At 44.4% G+C, this 20,749-nt stretch overlaps 1 protein-coding gene across 1 annotated transcript in view; it reads right to left on the reverse strand.

Annotated features, from left to right (window-relative positions):
- Positions 1 to 209: 209 nt before the first annotated feature.
- TIGAR (TP53 induced glycolysis regulatory phosphatase) overlaps positions 210 to 20,749 on the reverse strand; it is a 35,656-nt gene continuing 15,116 nt past the window's right edge. The window contains exons 3-6 of the mRNA XM_088478985.1: positions 10,357 to 10,478; positions 6,638 to 6,715; positions 5,106 to 5,216; positions 210 to 2,827 (exon numbers count right to left, since the gene is read on the reverse strand). Of these exons, the coding sequence (XP_088335111.1) occupies positions 2,378 to 2,827; positions 5,106 to 5,216; positions 6,638 to 6,715; positions 10,357 to 10,478 (761 nt within the window). The 3' untranslated portion in view covers positions 210 to 2,377. The remainder of the gene's footprint in view (positions 2,828 to 5,105; positions 5,217 to 6,637; positions 6,716 to 10,356; positions 10,479 to 20,749) is intronic.

Below are 20,749 nucleotides of genomic sequence, written 5' to 3' on the forward strand. Positions count from 1 at the left end.
TGTAGGCATACACCTTGTGCAGACCATACAGGGTTCCAATGTTAGCAGATGTAATCAGGAAGCTTGGTGGTGTCATAGGAGGAGACAACTACTGCTTAGAACCATTAGTAGACGCACATAGCGCTGCAATGTCACTGAATCCCAATGTACGTCTCTGCCTTTGCCTTTTCTTCAGAGATTATAAGGAGCCATAATGACAGAACAAAAAACACAGACACATTTCTTGAACCACTATCAGCTTTATGACATTACTTAAACATGGGGTAATCATTTCACTCCGTCCCTAGAACTCTTGAATGTCCTGCTCGTACAGTAATTAACAGTCAGGTATGAATAAACAAACAAACCCGTTTTTCCACATAATACAGTCTGCAATATAAACCTAATGGTTATCACGTGAAGTGAGTGGGCCCCTAAACTGGTTGACAGTACGGCCGTGTTCATTTCCCTAATAAAATAAACTGCAATAAAGCTGAACTGGCATCTTATTGCGGAGCAGCGTTAGAATGAGAGATGTTCCAATAATATGAAGGGTTTTGTAATTCAATCAAGTTCAGCCAGTTGCAAGGCTCAGAAATCTCGCTGGTAGAAGCAGTCGATGCGATCTGGCTCAGCTGCCTCCAATGGTGACATGCAGGCTCCAGTACACAGTTTAAAGGTCACATCTGCAGATCACGTTACTTTAAGACGTGATCACATTACTTTAAAGACATTAAAATTAACAGTAAGTGTTTCCTGTTCAAACCAATGGCTACATTGTGTAGTATTATAACAGGTTTTTTCATTTGACCAGCAAATATGATCATGTTTGTGTTTGAATCTCGCATGGAGGAAAACCTTTAAAAACTACCGACGTGTCCTCACTAATCTTTGCTGCAGTCGTATCACACAGCCCCTCATGGGGCGACTGGTCGTGTGAGTCTCTGCTAGCGCCGGGCGTCTTTTTGTGTGAAAAGGCGTCTAAATCACAAAGCGATGCGACTAGGAAGCACCAGGAGGCCGTGCCGATTAATTATAATGTGACACTTGTATATCTGTGAGTCTCTCATTCAGCGTGAGACGTTCTACGATGCAGCGGCCGCAGCTTTTTTCCATGCCAAGTGCCATTTACATTCTCAGGCGCACACAGATACCTGTATACAAGTGTCACATATCAAATTAATCAGCACAGGCTCCTGGTGCGTCCTAGCCACGTCACATTGCGACTTAGACACTTTTTCGGCACAAAAGGACACCTGACGCTAGCATTGCTGCATGGGCCCGGATGGCTCACTCACGCCAGGCACATCGTGCTGCATGGCGTATTGAGGGTAGATGACCAAGGACACATCTGTATGTACGGTGTAGCCATTATGCTTGAACCTGATCACAGCTACCTACCTCACTCTAATTATTTGTGTAAGCTAAAGCTTGAGAATTTGTCTTTTTTTTTTTTTCAACTCCAAAACAATAGTTCAAGAGACAATTCTCTATTCAAGTCAGAATTCAGCCATCACTGACCACGAGACGGCCAACATGTCACTGCATGGCCACTACAATGGGCAGCTCACCAGACTTTTCACTCACTTTTATTATGGAAGTTGTTACCGACTTCAGAACATAAATATTGCATCTTGCCCAAGGGTGAAGTGTGAGAAGAATACAAGACGTATACTAATCAAACAGAACACAAATGGTGTAAACACTGGCTAATGGTTTGACTTTACATTAACACTGGCACATCCATAGATTTAAATTAGCCCTTTTGAATAATATTTACAATTTCGGTTTCAACAACCAACTCCATGCAAATATTACGCACAAAATAAAACAAAAAACACAAATAATAAAGAAACACAGGATAAACAGACATAGAAAATAATCGAATAGTCATTATACTTAGAAGGAGTATACAGTGTACACCCTTCACACAGTAGCAAAAGGGTGATGTGAGTAGTTGGGAATTTCTTGAAACCAAATTAAAAAAACTATATTTACAGAAGCTTTAAACCGCCGTTTGACCATCAGAATGTGGATCAAAACTGATCTAGTTCAAAAAGGAACAGACCGTCTGTTCCAGATGGACCATGGACCAAATGTAGCTCTTCACTATGGTTTTTTAGACTCTGGTTCGCCAAAGACTTTTATAGACTATATAATATCACAAGTTTGTGAGGTTAGAGACATGCAGCCCATCACCTTAGAAACATGCATACTGTCAAAGCTCCTTTTTTTTTTACTTGAAAATAGTCAAAGTTGCGATTCCTTTCCTCAAATATAAATAAAAGACAATGGCATAAAGCAAGCCGGGGGTTTCCCAGCTGTTGTTAAACTACAACTGCCAGCATGCCCTGCCAGCTGGGCACACTGATACACAAGAAAGTGAGGTCAGTGCACATCATACCACATAATGGCTGGTGTCTGTGTTCATGTCTGCTAAGTGATCGTGGCGATTAATACAAATGCAACAGATGTCGGGTTTAGTGATTTCTCCAGGCTTAAGGCTGATAATAAAATGGCTGATTCCGGTATTGGGGCTAACGGACAGTTCCCGCAGCTTCTTCAGGTCAGGTGGGAAAGTGAATTGCAGATCTTCTACAAAGTACTTCATCCAGTTCCTCATGTAAGCTCCGTGACTCACCAGCAGAATGTTAGCGTCCAGCGTGACATCACTACTAGTGGGGCAGCCGGCCTGATTCTCACTCTTGTGATTTGTGAATGGGGCGAGGTTGATTGCAGCCACCCGCTCTCTTCCGGCGGCGCCGAGAGCGGACTGGTCCCTGGCAGCCGTTTCGTCCATTACCAGCTGGCAGAGGAATTCAAAGAAATCTTTGGCACGTGCTCTGACCTATTACACAAACAGTGAGGAAAGACAAAACATTTAGGATCGACTTCATAATACTTCTTCAGTTATACTTCCCACCTCTTTAGTCACGCACCATAGTTCTCAATGGCAAGCCATAGCCTATTTTTCTGCTACTAAACTACAACTCTTTATTACACTACATACAATATACTGTTACTATAAATGCAAGCAACGTAAATAGCAATGTAAATATTTGGCAAACACAAATGTCACATGATTTCTTCTGAAAATATTCTGTGTAATGTGTGAATATTTTGCGAATGTGTAACTTGACGAGTCCCAGGATGCATGCTCATCTTCCGTGGCTCCACAAAAAAAAAAAAAAAAATCTCAGTGTCCCCTTTCCCCTTGGGGTATAGAGGTGACTGCACAACTGTTGGATGACTTCTGATATCATTATGAACAACACCATTCTATAATAGCCAGCATTAACCTTTCCAGCAATTTGTGCTATAGTAGCTCTTCTGTGGGATGGGACCAGACAGGCTAGCCCTCGCACCCTACACGCACCAATGTGCCTTGGGTGCCAATGACCCTGTCACCAGATCACCGGTTGTCCTTCCTTGGACCACTTTGGGTAGGTGCTAACAACTGCATAGCGGGAACACCCCACAAGGCCTGCAGTTTCGGAGATGCTCTAACCCAGTCATCTAGCCATCACAATCTGGTCCTTGTCAAAGTTGTTCAGATCCTTACGCTTGCCCAATTGTCCTACTTCCAACACATCAACTTCAAGATCTGTCTGTTCACTTGCTGCCTGATATAGGTTACCCCCTGACAGGTGCCATTGTAATGAGATAATGAATGTTATTCACTTCACCTGTTAGTGTTTTGTTTTTCTATATATATTTTTTATTGAAGCATGTAACATCATCTAAACAATGAATACATAATCAAAAACAATACTTGAATCTACATTCATAGGTTCTATAAGACAGGTGAAGTTAGAATTATACAATTAGGTAGGGATACAATTCTGCAAAGTAACAAGAACATTTACAAATTATGCAAGGGGCAAAGAATTTGCCGCCAGTCAAAACTTAGAGCAGTGCACAGAAATATAACACAATATTATGGGGGAACGATCCACGTGCCCAGGGGGGACCCCCAATTTCACCAGCCTACAATCGTACAATGAGTGTCCTAGTAATCTTAGATAAGATTACTAGGACACTCCATCCGAAGCTCATCCCATGTAGTGTATTGCAGACTCCTATGAATTTGGCGCCTGGTAACCCAAGGAAGTGTGTCTATATAACTTTCCCAGGCCTCAAAGAAAAAGCCAACACGTTGTACCCTCTCCCATACGGCTTCAACCCAATCCATACGGAATACATGTCCCCCCCTTTCTTTGAAAAGGGGAAAGGAGGGGTTTCCCTCTGGAGCTAATTTTGAAGGATAGTTTTTCTACCTGCCACACTAATCGCCACTAAGAGCTTCCTAACACCCTCTGTAATTCTCTGATTAGTTGGGAAAGTACCCAACACAGCCCATTCAGGATTAAGGGGAACATAGTTAACCAGCTGGTTGTGGGCATTCCCACAGACAATGGAACAGATTTGCCTTGGGATGGGAGCATTTTAGACAATGGTGGTCACTGTCAGTGGTGTTAATGTTAAGGCTGATCATAGGTGTATATAAAGCACAGATATACACCTATGATCTGCAGATTTTCAAAACAAAAATATTACATCAATCAAGATATTATTCTGAGAAACTATATATATATTTGGAACAAACCATACACTATTATTCTTGACACAGGACCATGTCAGGTGGGCATGAGGCTGTTATACTGGGCATGAGTGTGTATGCTGGGCATATGGATGTTGCGGACATGGGTCTATATATACGATAGTCATTACCTTGTATGCGGTGTAAATGGGACAGTATTTGCCATGCCATGCATATAAAATACTGACGTTTTACATGATACCAAACACTGTAATTATGTTTATGTTTCAATGTGCCTTGCATCTTGTTGTATATGATGTACTGGATATAGCTACAGGATATACGTAACTCACAATTCTCTGTGCTATGTGCTTTATGGCTCTCTACCATATAATTTGTCTTTCCATACCCAAGATGCTGGACAGCACTTTTATCATGGAAGCTGTAAAACACTGGCCTGGTGATGTCACAGCTTACTGAATATAATAGTATAAAGTAATATTACTCTATACGCTAATATGACAGTGAATGCTTTACATTGATATTTTGCAAACAAAGCAGGAGTCTGTCCTGCCACAGATGTTACCTGCTCCAGGGTCTCTCCCCCTGGAGGGGTGTATGAAGGACACTGCTCCCCAGATTTCTTTGCCATGGTTTTAAGCTCACTAAGAGGCCGCCCCTCCGCAATGCCGTATTTCTGGAATGCATAATATTTACAGCCAGCAATTATTACATGAGCTGACCTCTTACAGAGAACATCATGCATCTAAGAGTAAATAATCACAAACTACTTTTTCTAAAATATAGGTACATATAGTAAAGTGCTTGAAAAGAAGAGCACCCAGACCCAAATAACACGATGCACTGGCCTCAAGCTCAACAGGATCCAGTTCTCATACAGGATGCTGGTGCCCAAAATATCAGATAGTACAGGTTACAATTACCTAAATGCAAGATTAAAGCTGAGTAAACACTATACCAGAGGTTCCCAAACTCTGCCACTACAGTCCAGGATTTAAGTATATCCATGCTCCAGTCCAGATGGTTACATTAAATTGACTGGGGTACTAATTAAGTGACCTGTGCTCAAGCATGGATATACTTAAAATGTGGACTGTAATGGGCAGAGTTTGGGAACCTCTGCACTATACAATCCTCTGTCATGAAATGATCAGATGATCTGCCAGAGGATAGTATTATGTATATGCACGTACAGTCTCCATTTATGGATCTCAGATAAATCTGCCTCGTCGCATGATCTCATCTTCTAGGATGCTGATAAGATGCGATAAATCTGGTCACGGTATCAGAAACATTTTGTAGTGTGTATGCGCTGACGACCGATCTGCAGGCTTCGGATACTGAGCCGCTCCAAGAGGGGCAGCGTACCGTCTTTTTCTCTATATTTTGTGTCTTATTCAGACGCAGTGAACCATCACTCGCAGTGTTTGGCGTGAGAAAAAGCTGCAGTCGCTGCATCGGAACACTAAGTATACAAATTCACACTCCGTCACACACAGTTGTACGAATGTTGCACATCGGATTGATCGGTGTAATCTAGCACGGTAGCTTTGCTGCTTTCGTTTGAGTCGTCCGGGAATTGAGGCGAGGAGTTGGGCTGTTTGGTGCGACTGAATACACAGTGTATGAGGAGATCTGTAATTTAGATGACCTAAATGCAAGACTTATGCTGGTTAAACATTATACCAGAGGTATAGCGCACAGTGTGTACAGGGGCATAATCTTTCTTCCTAATCATTAGGATAGATAAATAGAAGGATGGGAAGACGCAATTGTATATTGTGCACATGTGAGTATCGGAGGTTTTTCTTGCAAGGACAAATCGTGAGTTTATAAAACTGTAAAACTGTACAGTGTGTACCCAGCAAAAGTGCTTAAGGCCTGATTCAGAGATGGACGGAATAGCAGAGGCGCATACAAGCAGCTGTGCAATTCCGTCCACATAAAATACATATGCAGCAGGAGGTGTCTGTACGGAACAGCCATCTGCTTGCTGCATCTGCGATCCCAGCGATGTACCAAGATCACAGCCTGGGATCACCATCGCAATCACAGCGACCGATAAAGCAGTAAACAACATATTTGGTAAGTGCTTACCCTCTCCCGCAACCTGGGGTCATAGTTAATCTTAATGTCCTCACTATACTGGTTATTCTTCATGATGGCGTAAGCCGTCTGTAAAGCGAAATAAGGATTATTACATTTGTTTATATGTCATTTGCTTATTGTAATGGATTAGATGAATTTACACTTTCAGATAATCAGCATTAATTAATAACCGCAATCGATTATTAAAGCGATTAGGAAACAAAGATTTAACGTTTCAAAAATTTTAAAATAAGAATAATAAAAATAAAAAATACTTGGTTCTTGGCCCAACCTTCGTAAACTATTTCTCCAAGTTATTAAGTTAATAAGTCTTTTTTAAATTTTTGTACTTTGTGCTTTGGTGTTGGCCACAGAAAAGCACAATAATAAAAACGTCCTAAAATACATTGATAAATATATTGTATAAAATAAATAGAATTAGTCATTTAGGGCCTAATTCCCAGGTGGACGAAGTGTCGATGGCGCACAGAAACACCCAGCGCATGTGTCCCGATTTAACTGCGTACAGAGACGCAGCATGGAATCGGATGCGCGGTTGGAGAATGTTAGTGGGCATTACTGGGAGGTAACAGGGGAGTGGCGAAGTGGATGCAGGCATGTCGCCGATAGTGACTGCGATGAAAGACGCACAGTCGGCACATAGGAGGCCATGCCCGGATGTAGAAACTGCACCTGCCCATAGGGCTGGTGCAAGTTTCCATGGTGCGGCCTAAATACACGCAGTGAGGGAAATGCGCGGACGTAAGGCGCTGCAAGTGGGCATCTCAGTTCTTTGCAGTAGCCACTTCTACACGTTACAAAAAGAAAACGATAATAAAATGCCTACATACAAATGTTAAAAATTTTTTTTAAATGGTATATTTCATTTCAAATACCAGGTTTACAAATAAATCACAAAAAGGGCTCATTTAGAGCTGAACTTATGCCACCCTGCTTTACATGAGAGGGGCACTACCATACTGTATATGTATATCGCCATAGGTATAAAGGGGCTGGGCAGCAGCGGGCAAGACTTTGCTGAGTACAGGAAGGGTAGTGTTCACATAACTACAATTAGATTGGAGGCATATACAGGTGAGGCACAATTAGATTGGAGGCATATACAGGTAAGGCACAATTAGATTGGAGCATATACAGGTAAGGCACAATTAGATTGGAGGCATATACAGGTAAGGCATATTTATTACAGGTACAACAACGATGATGAAGAAGATGATTATCAGCACCACCAACTGAGAATTATTTCAATGGCATGGCGGCTATATAATATGGATTTGCTGCAATCTGTTCCTATTACTTAAGTGACCTTTCCACATGGCAGGGGTACTGAACAGACTCTCCAGTTGCTATGGAGCTACACATCCCAGCATGCCCTGTCACAGTTTTGCTATGAGGGTATGCTAAAACTGTGGCAGGGCATCCTGAGAAGTGTAGTTCCACAGCTAGAAGGCTGCATGCGGAGACCCTTGCCATATGGAGTATGGGGGTCATTCAGACCCGCTCGCGAGGGAAGTTCGCTCGCAAGCGGGTCGATGTTTGGCGAATGCGCACGACGGAGGGAGCTCAGTCGTGTGCATGCGCGAGACCCGGCGAGTGACGAGAAATATGTCGCTCGGGGTCTCGCACCAAAGGGGGCGTGCTGTCGATGGTGACTGACAGCACGCCCCCTTTGGTGGGCGTGCCAGCCAGACGGAGGCGTTCCCATGGGAACGCCTACCGTCTGAGTCCGGCCCCACTGACATCAGTAATGATGTCAGTGGGAGTGACTTTGGCTCTGACCCTACCGCAGGGTCTCGTCGCAAGCCCGATGGTCGCGATGGTCTTTGACCATTGCGACCATCATCACGGACGCTCGCATAAGCTGTGGGTGGTAACCCACTGCTATGCGAGCGTCCATGAGGACGCTCCAAAAACAGGTAGGAGGGCCCTGATTCAGAGCGAGCGCTCTGGTCAGAGCGTTCAGCTCTGAATCAGGCCCTATGTCAGGAAAGACAATTACCATTTGATTTTTAAAAGGGGAGGGGTGGGGGGGGGGCAATGTGGAGATGGATATATTTAATTTCATATTGAAGATGTGACATCAGCAATTTACTTCCTTGTTCCTACTAGCCTGGTTTACTTTTGTTGCAAAAGAGAAACATCCCTTGTATGTGCTCTTTGCTGGACTGTAGATCTGGACATAAAGTCCAGGTTGTTTGGATTGTGATGACAAAGCTGGAATATGTTTTGTCCTGTAGATGTTACACTGGCTGTCCAAGGTAGGATGCCAATGGCTGAGGAAAACACCCCGAAAAGCTTAAGCTTCCCCTCCCAGAAGATTTTTAGAGAAATTGCATCTTCCGGATCAAGTTTTGCAGGCAGATACAGCCACAGTCGCACACAGAATATAGGCATGCCGCGTATCATTGTAATCAGCAGAAGCTGCTTGTGTGTTCTATTTGCATCACTTTGCAGATAAGACGCATTTGAAGGTTACAATTTGCAAGAAAAGACAATCTGCGCTACCAAGTCACACCATGGCATGGCACCTCTAAAAGTGCTGTTTAACACGCAAGGAAGTAAGATGTATGTGGACACATCTGTATGTGTATCTCCAGAAATTCTAGCTCTTGGGATGGAAGCACATGGTTTTTATGGTGGTTGATGAGCCTTGACTTGTGCCATCACCGACTTTGAGTATTGTGTCCGGAATGGGCCAGACTGCAACACTGCACTCTCAGTGCTGCCATCAGAATTACTTTGCAAGTGTCCATGATGCTGTGGACAGCCAGAAAGGTAGGCAAGTGAATTGGAGATGTAATTTACAGATGAATGTTGAATGCTGATGAGCAATCAGTATATGCAGATATGTGTCCTAAAGATCGACGGACGTCAGGAAGTCTACCTTCTCCAGTACCTTCAATATTAATGTTGCTTATACCACTTTGAAGATCTTTGAATCTTTACAAAACTGTCTGAGGTCTAATATGTCCTAAGGAAAAACGTGAATTAAACCCTTTGCTTCTCTGATGATGTAAAAACACCATGAGCAGCACTGCTAAACAAGGAGGGGCCACTAGGGGCAATATGGGAAAAGACCAATTTTTAAAAGCGATTTAGGCCCTCTTACTTTTTTCTGTGGTTGTCACACAGTTTTGTTTTATTACTGGTTTGTCCCCAATTGTGAAGCTCGACAGAATATGCTGGCGCTATATAAACTAAACCTTAATAAATAAATGTAGTAGATGTTCCGTCTCCATTGTTAGTGAATCGCATGCTGCCTTTCGGCTACAAGGACAGCAGACACAGCCTAATCACTAGTGGGTGAGCTTTTGCAAGTCGGAGGAACCGAGAAAATATCTGCTATTGCATGAAGCTTCGGGAGTGATGGCAACCCCAGCCTTTAGGTGCAAGCCCTATAACAGCTACACCCCATGCTACCCTGTTTGCCCTCTACTCTCCATGTCAGCATTCTCAGTGTAGATCACGGCCATACTGCTGTAACAAAGTGGCCATAATTAGCATGCAGACTAGGCCATTAAGCATCCTCACTGGCGTGCTAAACGCCAAGCCATGGAGCCTCCTGGGAAGGGGATTTTGCTACAGGTATTTGGAAATCTGTAATTTATAAAAGAAAGCCTGTCCCAGAGGTAACAGATTCTCCTTAACAATAATAATGCACATTAACATATAGATCCAGCAGCGGAATAAAACGGTAAAGCACTTGCTTGTTTTGCACGAATGAGGTCACTGGAGAAAACATGAGTGAAATTGACAAAGCTCAGGAATCTACCAGCAGCGTCCGCCTGCTTGAACCCTATTTCAGAAAGAGGCTCATCTATACCTTGGCCTGTGGAAACAAGATATACAAAGAAATGATTAGCTTTGCTCTGTAATGTTATATGGTTTAGTTTAACAACATAATACTGGTTACACTAATGGTTTATTTTAGAGGTAGGTGCTTAGTATCAAACACTGACAGCAAGGATCTTTCCGTCCTGACGTTAGTGCTACAAGTACGTTCTTTTTATTCTACATAGTGAGCTATAGATCAAATTATTGAGCAATGCACTACGGGGCAAAGGACCATAGGTCCTTTACAACCGCTCAAGAATACGAGGTCTCAAGGACCCTACACACTAGACGATATTGTGAGCGATTTGGCCGATACCGATGCATCGGAACGACAAATCGTTCATATCGTCCAGTGTGTACACTTGATTACGATCACGATGCATGTTCCCGACGGTCGTTGGTCGTATCTTCAGATCTTCCCTACATGCAGGAAGATCTGTCTATCTCGTAACGATTCGCAGCATATCGTGCAGTGTGTTCGCACTACCGAACGAACACGTCATTCAGACCCTGACAATGAGGGCGTCTCTTAACTGACATTCCAAGGACACTCCCCTCCTCCATATTTTTCCAGCATCGTGAACTATACGAGCAGCATTGCAGCAGCAGCATCCCGAACCAGATTACAGTTTATAATAGAGGTAAGTACTAAATAATCCAGTCAATTTGTATTATAGAGCTAACCAGCAATATGTAAAATAAAAAAATTTTTTATGTATGTATGTATGTATGTATGTATGTATGTATATATATATATATATGTATATATATATATATATATATATATATATATAAACGTGGGGTCCCCCTCTACAGCTCAACCAGCACCGGACTTTTCAGTGAGCCAGTCCTGGTTGTGAAAATGCGGGGGACAAAAGACGTAAGGGTCCCCTATATTTTGCATAACCAGCACTGGGCTCACCGAGCCAGTCCTGGTTGTGAAAATACAGGGTCCCAAATATTTTGCAAAACCAACAATGGGCCTAGTGAGCCGGTCCTGGTTTTGGAAACATGGGGACAAAATGAGTAGGTGGTCTCCTGTATTTCTTCTTCAGGGTCCATAGGGCTCCACAGGGAGACAATGGGGTGTAGGTGGGACCTGGAGGACCTGACACCAACAGCAAAGCTTTTCAATCCCAGGATGCTCCCGCCCTTCCCCCTATACTGCGCCCACAGCCTGAGGGCAACTCAGTTTTGTTAACAAGCCTAAGGCAGGAGAGGAGAGAAGGAAGACACTCTCACACAGAGAAGGAAACAAGTGACCAAGAGAAAAAAGCCATAGAAGCCAGGTGCATCAGGGCGGGTTCCCTGTGGACCCTATGGACTTCGAAGAAAGAGCATTAACAAAGGTAAGTTTTACCATAACTCTCCTTTTCTTCTTCAGGGTCCATAGGGCTCCACAGGTAGATAATGGCGATGTCCCAAAGCAGTTGTTCAAGGGCAGGAATGAGCTGATAGGAGAACCCTATGCTCTTAGGAAGCATCCTGAGAGGCAAATGTATCAAAGGCATAAAAAGAAAGGTGTGGACAGAAGCCCAGATGCCCGTACTGCATAGCTGTTCAGCTGAGGCGCCACGCCGGGCTGCCCACGAGGGACCCACAGAGCAAGTAGAATGAGCAGATACTGTAGCCGGCACAGGAAGGCCAGAATTGCAGGGTGCCCGGGTTGCCCTGAAAGGCTCCTTACGCTTTACCCAAACGGAAATCAGATCCTGTTGAAACAGTCCAGAGTCCTTGGAAGTGATTACAGGTGTAGCTAGCACCCTGCAATTCAACACCCGCTGGCTCCCCATCACCCACCGGGTATGATATCCTGTACTTTTTTGCCTACTACCAAGTGTACAATTATTACCATTTATTTGTACATTGCACTAACTATAGTGCTTATTTTTAACACAGGAGTCACATTTCCTGCTGCAATCAGAACTCACCAGACCTGTCATTTGTTTTATGTATCATCCACAATATACATAATTCACCTATTGCATATGTCTAATGTCCATGGCAGATACCGTTTTTCTGCCTCACCCAGTATTTAACAACTGATTCTGTGAATTCTCATCCCTTTTGAATCTACAGCACGTTTTTACTGTGAGATAGTCATGCGAATCCATCTGGCCAGAGTCTGTTTGTTAGCTGGCAATCCCTTCTTGTGGAATCCATATAGGACGAAGAGGGAATCCGATTTCCTGATGGAAGTAGTATGGTCCACGTTGATCTTCAGAGTACGAACAACATCCAAAGAAGTCTCACCTGCCAAGAGGTCTAGTGATTGAAAGGCCAGAACCACAATTTCCTCATCTAGGTGGAAACGAGAAACCACTTTGGGAAGAAAGCCCGGGAGTGTTCTAAGAACAGCCCTCTCTCGATGAAAGATTAAGAAGGGGGAGCGACATGAAAGCGCCCCTAAATCCAATACCCTACGGGCAAATGCGACAGCCAGAAGAAACAGAGTTTACGCAGTGAGCCACTTGACATCCACTGATTCCAGGGGTTTGAATGGAGGTTCCTGAAGGGCTTGGAGCACACCTTCCAAATTCCATGGAGGGACAAAGGGAGGCTGTATATGTAGAACACCTTTCAGGAAGGTGTGAACATCCGGTATAGGAGCAAGTCTGCGCCCCGTGGCGGAGATGTAATTCAGGGAGTATCATCCTTGGGGACAGTACTATGTCTGTGGATCAGGATTTTTTTTCTTTTTTTAAAGCAGACCGTGGATACCTACTGTACATGGAGGAGAGGACATGATCTACACTAGGTATAGGTGAGTATCGAACATTGTTTTAGAAGTTTTATATTTCTTTTGCAGGTGTACTACATGTACCATCGGGCCCGTAATGCCCCGCATGCTGGTACTTGTGGTTTTCCAAGTGAGAGGCTTGCTGGGACTTGTAGTTCATCAGCCAAAGACAATATTTTTACATCTATCATTTGCACCACACTATACAAAATCAACCCGACCCCCGCCGGCCAGGGGTGGCGGAGATGGCCCCGGGCTATCAGTCCAGGCCTGGGGTGCCCTGGAGAGGGGGTCCCCACCTCCCCAGGGATCACTACCCTGGGCTGACTAGCAGTCAGGCGTAATGCTTTGGTCGGGAGACCCGGTGAAAGGGTTCACCGGCTGTGGCATTACACCCCAGCTAGAAACCCAGCACCGGAATGGTGCTGGTAATGGAAAATACAGGGGACTCCCTACTCATTTTGTTCCCTTATTTCCAAAACCAGGACCGGCTCACTTTTTTTTGTACATTTTACATTTAACAAATTACAGGTTAGCTCTATAATACACATTGGGGATCAGCAGTGACTGGATTATTTAATATTTACCTATTATAAACTGTAATCTGGTTTGGGATGCTGCTGCTGCAATGCTGCTCGTATAGTTCACGATGCTGGAAAAATATGGAGAAGGAGAGTGTCCTTGGAATACCAGTCAAGGGATGCCCTCATTCTCAGGGTCTGAACGACATATCGCCGTTCGGTAGTGCATACACACTGCACGATATGCCGCGAATGGTTAACAAGATTGACAGATTTTCCTGCATGTAGGGAAGATCTGAAGATACCACCAAAGACCTTCGGGAGTGCGCATCGTGTTCGCGATCAAGTGTACACACTGGACGATATGAGTGATTTGTCATTCCGATGCATCAGAATTCGAACAAATCACTCACGATATCATCTAGTGTGCAGGGGTCTTGACTGTTGCTCAAGGGTCTTGTAAACAAAAAAAACACACACACAAAGCAATTACAAAATATTTTTCTATATTCAACATCAAGGGGTCTATTTACTAAGCAGTGTTAGGAGACAGAGGGAAAAGTGATAAGAAAGTGATAAGGTGCCAGCCAATCAGCTCCCAACTGTCATCTCACAGGCTGTGTTTGAAAAAGGACAGCTGGGAGCTGATTGGCTGGCACCTTATCACTTTCTTATCACTTTTCCCTCTGTCTCCTAACACTGCTTAGTAAATAGACCCCTTAATATTTTTAACCAAAATGTAACAATCCAATTAGTTGCCCATCCATCAACATATCTAGTTTTTCCTCTGGGTATGTGTAAAGCTAAGCATTGCGGGATGTTTGGGGACACAACGTCACAAACTGAATCTTCCCCAACTATCTATTAAAATGATAGAGCCAGATCTCTCAATATGACACTTTGGTTCAAGGAATTCTGTATCTTATTGAAGAGTTTACAGAATTTATAGGTGTATTCATGGAAAAAAAAACTGAAAAAGGTACCATTGGTTCCCCACAACTAAGCAGAAGAGACTGGAGAGATTATTTACTAAGCGTCGGTTTTTAAAACCCACCTCATCCGATCATGTTTATGCCCAAAATGTAAAAGCGCAATGATTTTACCGCACCTCCAAACTTCACCATTAGATAAGATCTCAGAAATGGTCTGAGGTTTAGGGGTCATATAATAGACCAATGAAGGTAGTTTCACTTTAAACTATGCAACACACTGAAAACAGTGTCCCAGTCTGGTCTGTCAACAGACAACTGAATGCAATGACACACACGAGTATCAAGAGTCAGGAGGCACAGACACTGGCGCCACACAGATCTGACCTCACCTTGGGCCGACCTTGGCTAAATGATCCTAATATAGCTCTGGCAATTACCTTAGATGACTTAGGAGAAATTCTATTAAGCTTTCCAATAAAAATATATGTCATTAAAAAGGTACTTTAGGGATTGTTCGTTGTATTTATTTTATCATAATACCAGACTTAGAGGAGGTAATATAAACCTCAGTGATGTGCCTTTACAACTGTTGCAAAGGTACTCTGACTATGGACCTCATTCAGACCCGCTCGCAAGCGGATCGATGTTTAGGCCCTGCGCACGCGCAGCGGCCACACTGCGTGTGCGCAAGTCTTGGAGCGAGAGAGAAATTCTCTCGCTCCGGGGCTCGCTACAAAAGGGGCGGCTGTCGATGTTGATCGACAGCTCGACCAGTTTTGTAGGCGGGGAGGGGGGGTGGTTCCACAAACGGAGGCATTCCTTAAGGAACGCCTGCCGTTTGTGGGCGGCCGCACTGACATCAGCACTGACATCGAGCTTCCTGCTCGATCAGAGCAGGAAGCTCCCTGGGGCTTGCGGTTGCCGAGACCCAACATCAAGGGGCTCGTCGCAAGCCCCGATGGTCGTGATGGTCTTGACCATCGCGACCATCAACCTGGTCGCTCACTAAAGCTGTGGGTGGTAACCCACAGCTTAACTAGCGACCAGGAGGCCACACTTCAAAAGACAAGCGGCCGCCCTCTGAATGAGGGCCTATATATCTTCGCTCATTTTTCCCCTCACACCTCATCGAGGGGCACAGGCATATGTACGAAGATAGCTTACTGTAATAAGCTATTGTGCGTACATGGACATCGCCACAGCACATCATTGTGAACTGAATTGCCCCCTAGGTGTCATCATTACAGTAAACGTATCATATCAAAGGTTTGTCACATCAAAAAGTTTTGGAAACACTGGGGGAGATGTATTAACCGCAGAAGCGGCATCAGTGCACGTTATGTGCACTGATACCACTTCTCACCCATGTATTACTGGGGGACTGGGCGGTAAATGACAGGGGCACAGAGCGCCCCTGTCATTATCGGCGTTGCTATCTACATGATAGCAGAGCCAATAGCCTGGGCTATGTATGAACGGACAGTTCGGCTGAGCGTTCCGCTCGCTGCACCTATCGTTATCGACTGCTGCAACTGGCGATGCCCTATCCCCACAGCTCTGTCCCTGCTGCAGGGGCTGCCGGCTCCAGGTCTTTACGCGGGATTTCGCGATACTTGCGAGATCCCGCGCATGCTCTGTAGAGCCGGTCGGGACTGAGACACAGCGCATCAGCACTAGGCTGCTGCGCTGTGGGCTCTAGGAGGGATCGCTGGAGGGGGGAGTTGTCACTCCCCTGCTTTGGCCGATGACATGTTCATACAGTAAGAGAGGCAAAGCAGGAAGCGTTGTAGTGGCACAATAAGTGCCTCTACAGCCATGGCCAAAAGTTTTGAGAATGACACAAGTATTGGTTTTCACAAAGTTTGCTGCTTCAGTGTCTTTAGACCTTTTGGTCAGCTGTTACTATGGTATACTGAAGTCAAATTACAAGCATTTCATAAGTGTCAGAGGCTTTTATTGACAATTACATTACGTTTAGGCTGAGAGTCAATATTTGTAGTGTTGACCCTTCTTTTTCAAGACTTCTACAATTCACCCTGGAATGCTGTCAATCAACTGCTGGACCACATACTGACTGATGGCCGCCCATTCTTGCCTAATCAATGCTTGGAGTTGTCAGAATTTGTGGGTTTTTCGTTTGTCCACTCGCCTTTTGAGGATTGACCACAAATTCTCAATGGGATTAAGGTGTGGGGGAGTTTCCTGACCATGGACCCAAAATTTCTATTTTGTTCCCCGAGCCACTTAGTTAGCACTTTAGCCATATGGCAAGGTGCTCCATCATGCTGGAAAAGGCATTGTTTGTCACCAAACTGTTCTTGGATGGTTGGGAGAAGTTGCTCTTGGAGGATGTTTTAGTAGCATTCTTTATTCATGGCTGTGTTCTTAGGCAAAAGGTGATCCCACTCACTTGGCTGAGAAGCAATCCCACACATCAATGGTCTCAGGATGCTTTTGTCACGACCAGAGTTTCTCAGCATGGTGGTCGACGGGTATTACCTGTGAGGTCACTATGGCGGGGGGCGTCTGGCGGTGGCGCTAGTGTTTGGCGACGGGCGTTGTCTGTGCGTGGTTCTGTGCGGGCATGTTGTCACTTTGGGCTGGTGAGGTCTGGTGGTGCTTCTATTCCGCTCCGGCATGGGCGCCGCCATCTTGCCTCCAGTCACGTGACCTACTCACCTAATCCTGGTTTGTCACATGCTCTCTCTGGCCAGTCACGGCACAGAACTTGGTATTTAGGGAAGTTCAGAGCCTCACTTAATTGCCAGTGCAACGTGTTTCTCAGCATAGCTGAGAGTTCCCTGTGCTCACCATCTGTTTCCTGTAATACACTACCTGCCTGCCTGCTTGTCTGCTCCAACCCCGCTGGACTACCCTGCATCCTCCATTACCTTCCCCTTGCCTGAGTACCTGAGTCTGCGGTTCACCCTGCACCTTGCCTCCACTGACACTCTGCTGGATAATCCTTCCTCAGCCTGCATTCTTCATTTCAGCTACTACACCTGATTTCTCCAGCCTGTCAGCAACTGGACATTTTCCTATTAACCAGTCACTACCTGGACAGTTCCCATTGTCTGCCACTACCTGAACATTCTCTATTAACCAGTCACTTCCTGGACATTGTTCATTGCCTGTCACTAACTGGACTTTTTCCCATTACTTCACCACAGCTCCCAAGTGCACTTAGTGCTGTATCTGGACTTTAGTTTTTGTCATATTCATGTCTATCAAACCACTCATTAAAAGTTCCACCTTTTCATTTAAACCTGCTTCAGTGTCTGCTCCTATCACTACCCCGGGCCCACAAAAAAAACAGAACCTCACAGCTTTACTGTTGGCATGACACCGGACTAATGGTAGCGCTCACCTTTCCTTCTCCGAAAGGGTATTCATAGAGAAAATAATTTTACCTCAGTCCTCAGCAGTTCAATCCCTGTACCTTTTGCAGAATATCAGTCTGTCCCTGATGTTTTTCCAGGAGAGAAGTGGCTTCTTTGCTGCCCTTCTTGACACCAGGCCATCCTCCAAAAGTCTTCGCTTCACTGTGCGTGAAGATGCACTCACACCTGCCTGCTGCCATTCCTGAGCAAGCTCTGCACTGGTGGTGCCCCAATCCTGCAGCTGAATCAACTTTAGGAGATGGTCTTGGCACTTGCTGGACATTCTTGGGTGCCCTGAAGCCTTCTTCACTACTACTGAACCTCTCTCTTTGAAGTTCTTGATGATCCGATAAATGGTTGATTTAGGTGCAATCTTACTAGCAGCAAAAACCTTGCCTGTGAAGCCCTTTTTGTGAAAAGCAATGATAACTGCATGTGATTCCTTGCAGGTGATCATGAGGGTGTAGTAGGTATGGCTGGAGGTTCAAATCCCGAAAGCGGCAGCCCAGCAAGGGTGAAGATCCTGATCGTCCCTTAGGTATGTATCGCTAACCTAATTCTACCCCCTAACCCTCCTCTAGGGGTGCCTAACCCTAACCTCCCCCCAAGTGCCTAACTCTAATCGCCCCTCTATGTGCCTAAACCTAACCCCCCCCCTTTCCCCTAGCGTAAACCTAACCCTCCTGGGGAAAGTGTCTAACCCCCCCCCCGGGCTGTCCGCGCCCAGCTTACCTTCATTCGGTATGCCGGCGGTCAGTCTTCCGGCGGGTTTTCGACGCCTGTCATTAGTACCACGCCGAGATTAGAGAGTTTGGGAGCCGGCGGTCGGCATTTAGACCTCTCGGCTTCCAGACTACATCCCAATCATGGGTAACAGAGGAAGAACAATGATTTCAAGCTCCACCCTCCTTTTGAAGCTTCCAGTCTGTTATGCTGACTCAATCAGCATGACAGAGTGATCTCCAGCATTGTCCTCGTAAACACTGTCACCTGTCTTAACAAGAGAATCACTGACATGATGTCAGCTGGTCCTTTTGTGCAGAGCTGAAATGTAGTGGAAATGTTATTTTTGGGATTAAGGACCTGATTCAGACCCGCACGCTAGGATGCGTTCGCTCGTAGCTGGCCAATTTTCGGATTCTGCGCTTGCGTACGCATCACAGTGTGCATGCGCGAACCACTGCGAGAGATCGGGAAGCGTTCGCTTGCTGCGCATAGACTGCCCAGCAGAGTGAGTGACAGGAGAAGCCGTTTGTGGGTGGTGACAGGGGCTGGCTACTAGAAAAGGGGGAGTGGAGGTGCGAACCCAGGCGTGCCTGAGCGTCTTACCACCGTTTCTGAGGTGTGCATAATTAATAGGCAGCGTCATAGTACACGTCACCTGGTTGTATTTCACACTGAAGTGATTGCAGTGCTTGCGGCAGGGTATGGTCAACCACAAGCGCTGCGAGCGCCTCAGATGGTAACCGATGCACCAATGGTTGCATACACTTCCTGGAGATGATGTGTGCAAGTGGTCTATATTGATCTCATGCTTTCTTATTCTAGTGGGGATTTAAATATCTATTACAAAAACTCTCAGGAGCTTCGATGGGACAGAATAAGGGATCTTGCTGAGACTTTGTAAGCAGGGGTCTCATAGCGGACGTCAGCACGGAGCTCTGCAGGGGTATCGTCAATGTAATTTCCTAAGTTCAATAAAAGTCATCAATTCATGGTGAATGATACTGGTCAGAGAGCAGCATTTTACCCACATGAGTGTAGATGATCATGACTTCTCTCTGTGCCCTTACTTTGAATTACTTGCAGGGTGCTACATAATAGCCTGATACAGGTTGAGTCTCCCATATACAAATATTCCGAAATACGGAATATTTTTAGCATAACTGACATATTGAAACCTTTGTTTTTTGATGGTTCAATGTACACAAACTTAGTTTAAGGCACAAAATTATTAAAACTATTGTATAAAATTAACTTCAGGCTCTGTGTAAAAGGTGTATATGAAACATAAATTAATTTTATGTATGTACACAAACTTTCTTTGAGCCACAAAATTATTGAAAATATTGTATAAACTTACCTGCAGGCTGTGTGTATGAAGTGTATATAATACATAAATGCATTCTGTGTGTATATTGGGGTCCCATTCCCAAGATATTTCATTATGATATGCAAATATTCCAAAATACGGAATATTCCGTTATCCAAAATACCCCTGGTCCCAAGTATTTTGGATATGGGAGGCTCAACCTGTACTGCAAAATGCTTTAATTTGCAGGGCAAACAATTCTAATACTGTCAAAAATTGTAATAAAACATAATAAATATTGAATTTACAAGTGTGAGGTAGACAGGTTAATAAAATAATCATCTGTAGATATAACCCAATAAATGTGTGTAATCTAATATTAGTCCTTATTTAGACATCAGAGAATAAGGGAGATAGAAAAAAATTGGCCCTTTTAAGGGCTTTTTGGACAATAAGATAACAATAATAATACTGATAAAAACATCTTTCTATTATTATAGTGAACAGACATAAAATGACTCTTACATTTATATATTATTTTAAATCTATCCTATATTTAAAATCTGAAAATTATAGAAAACCAGTCTAAGGGAAGAGGATGGTGGAAAAGGGGCCTGTACCAAACCGAAAAGGCTGCTCACACATATAAGGGGGAAACAAA

The sequence above is a fragment of the Taudactylus pleione genome, unplaced genomic scaffold (genome assembly GCF_031769625.1).
Source record: "Taudactylus pleione unplaced genomic scaffold, aTauple2 ptg000225l, whole genome shotgun sequence".
In the NCBI taxonomy this organism is placed as follows: Eukaryota; Metazoa; Chordata; class Amphibia; order Anura; family Myobatrachidae; genus Taudactylus; species Taudactylus pleione.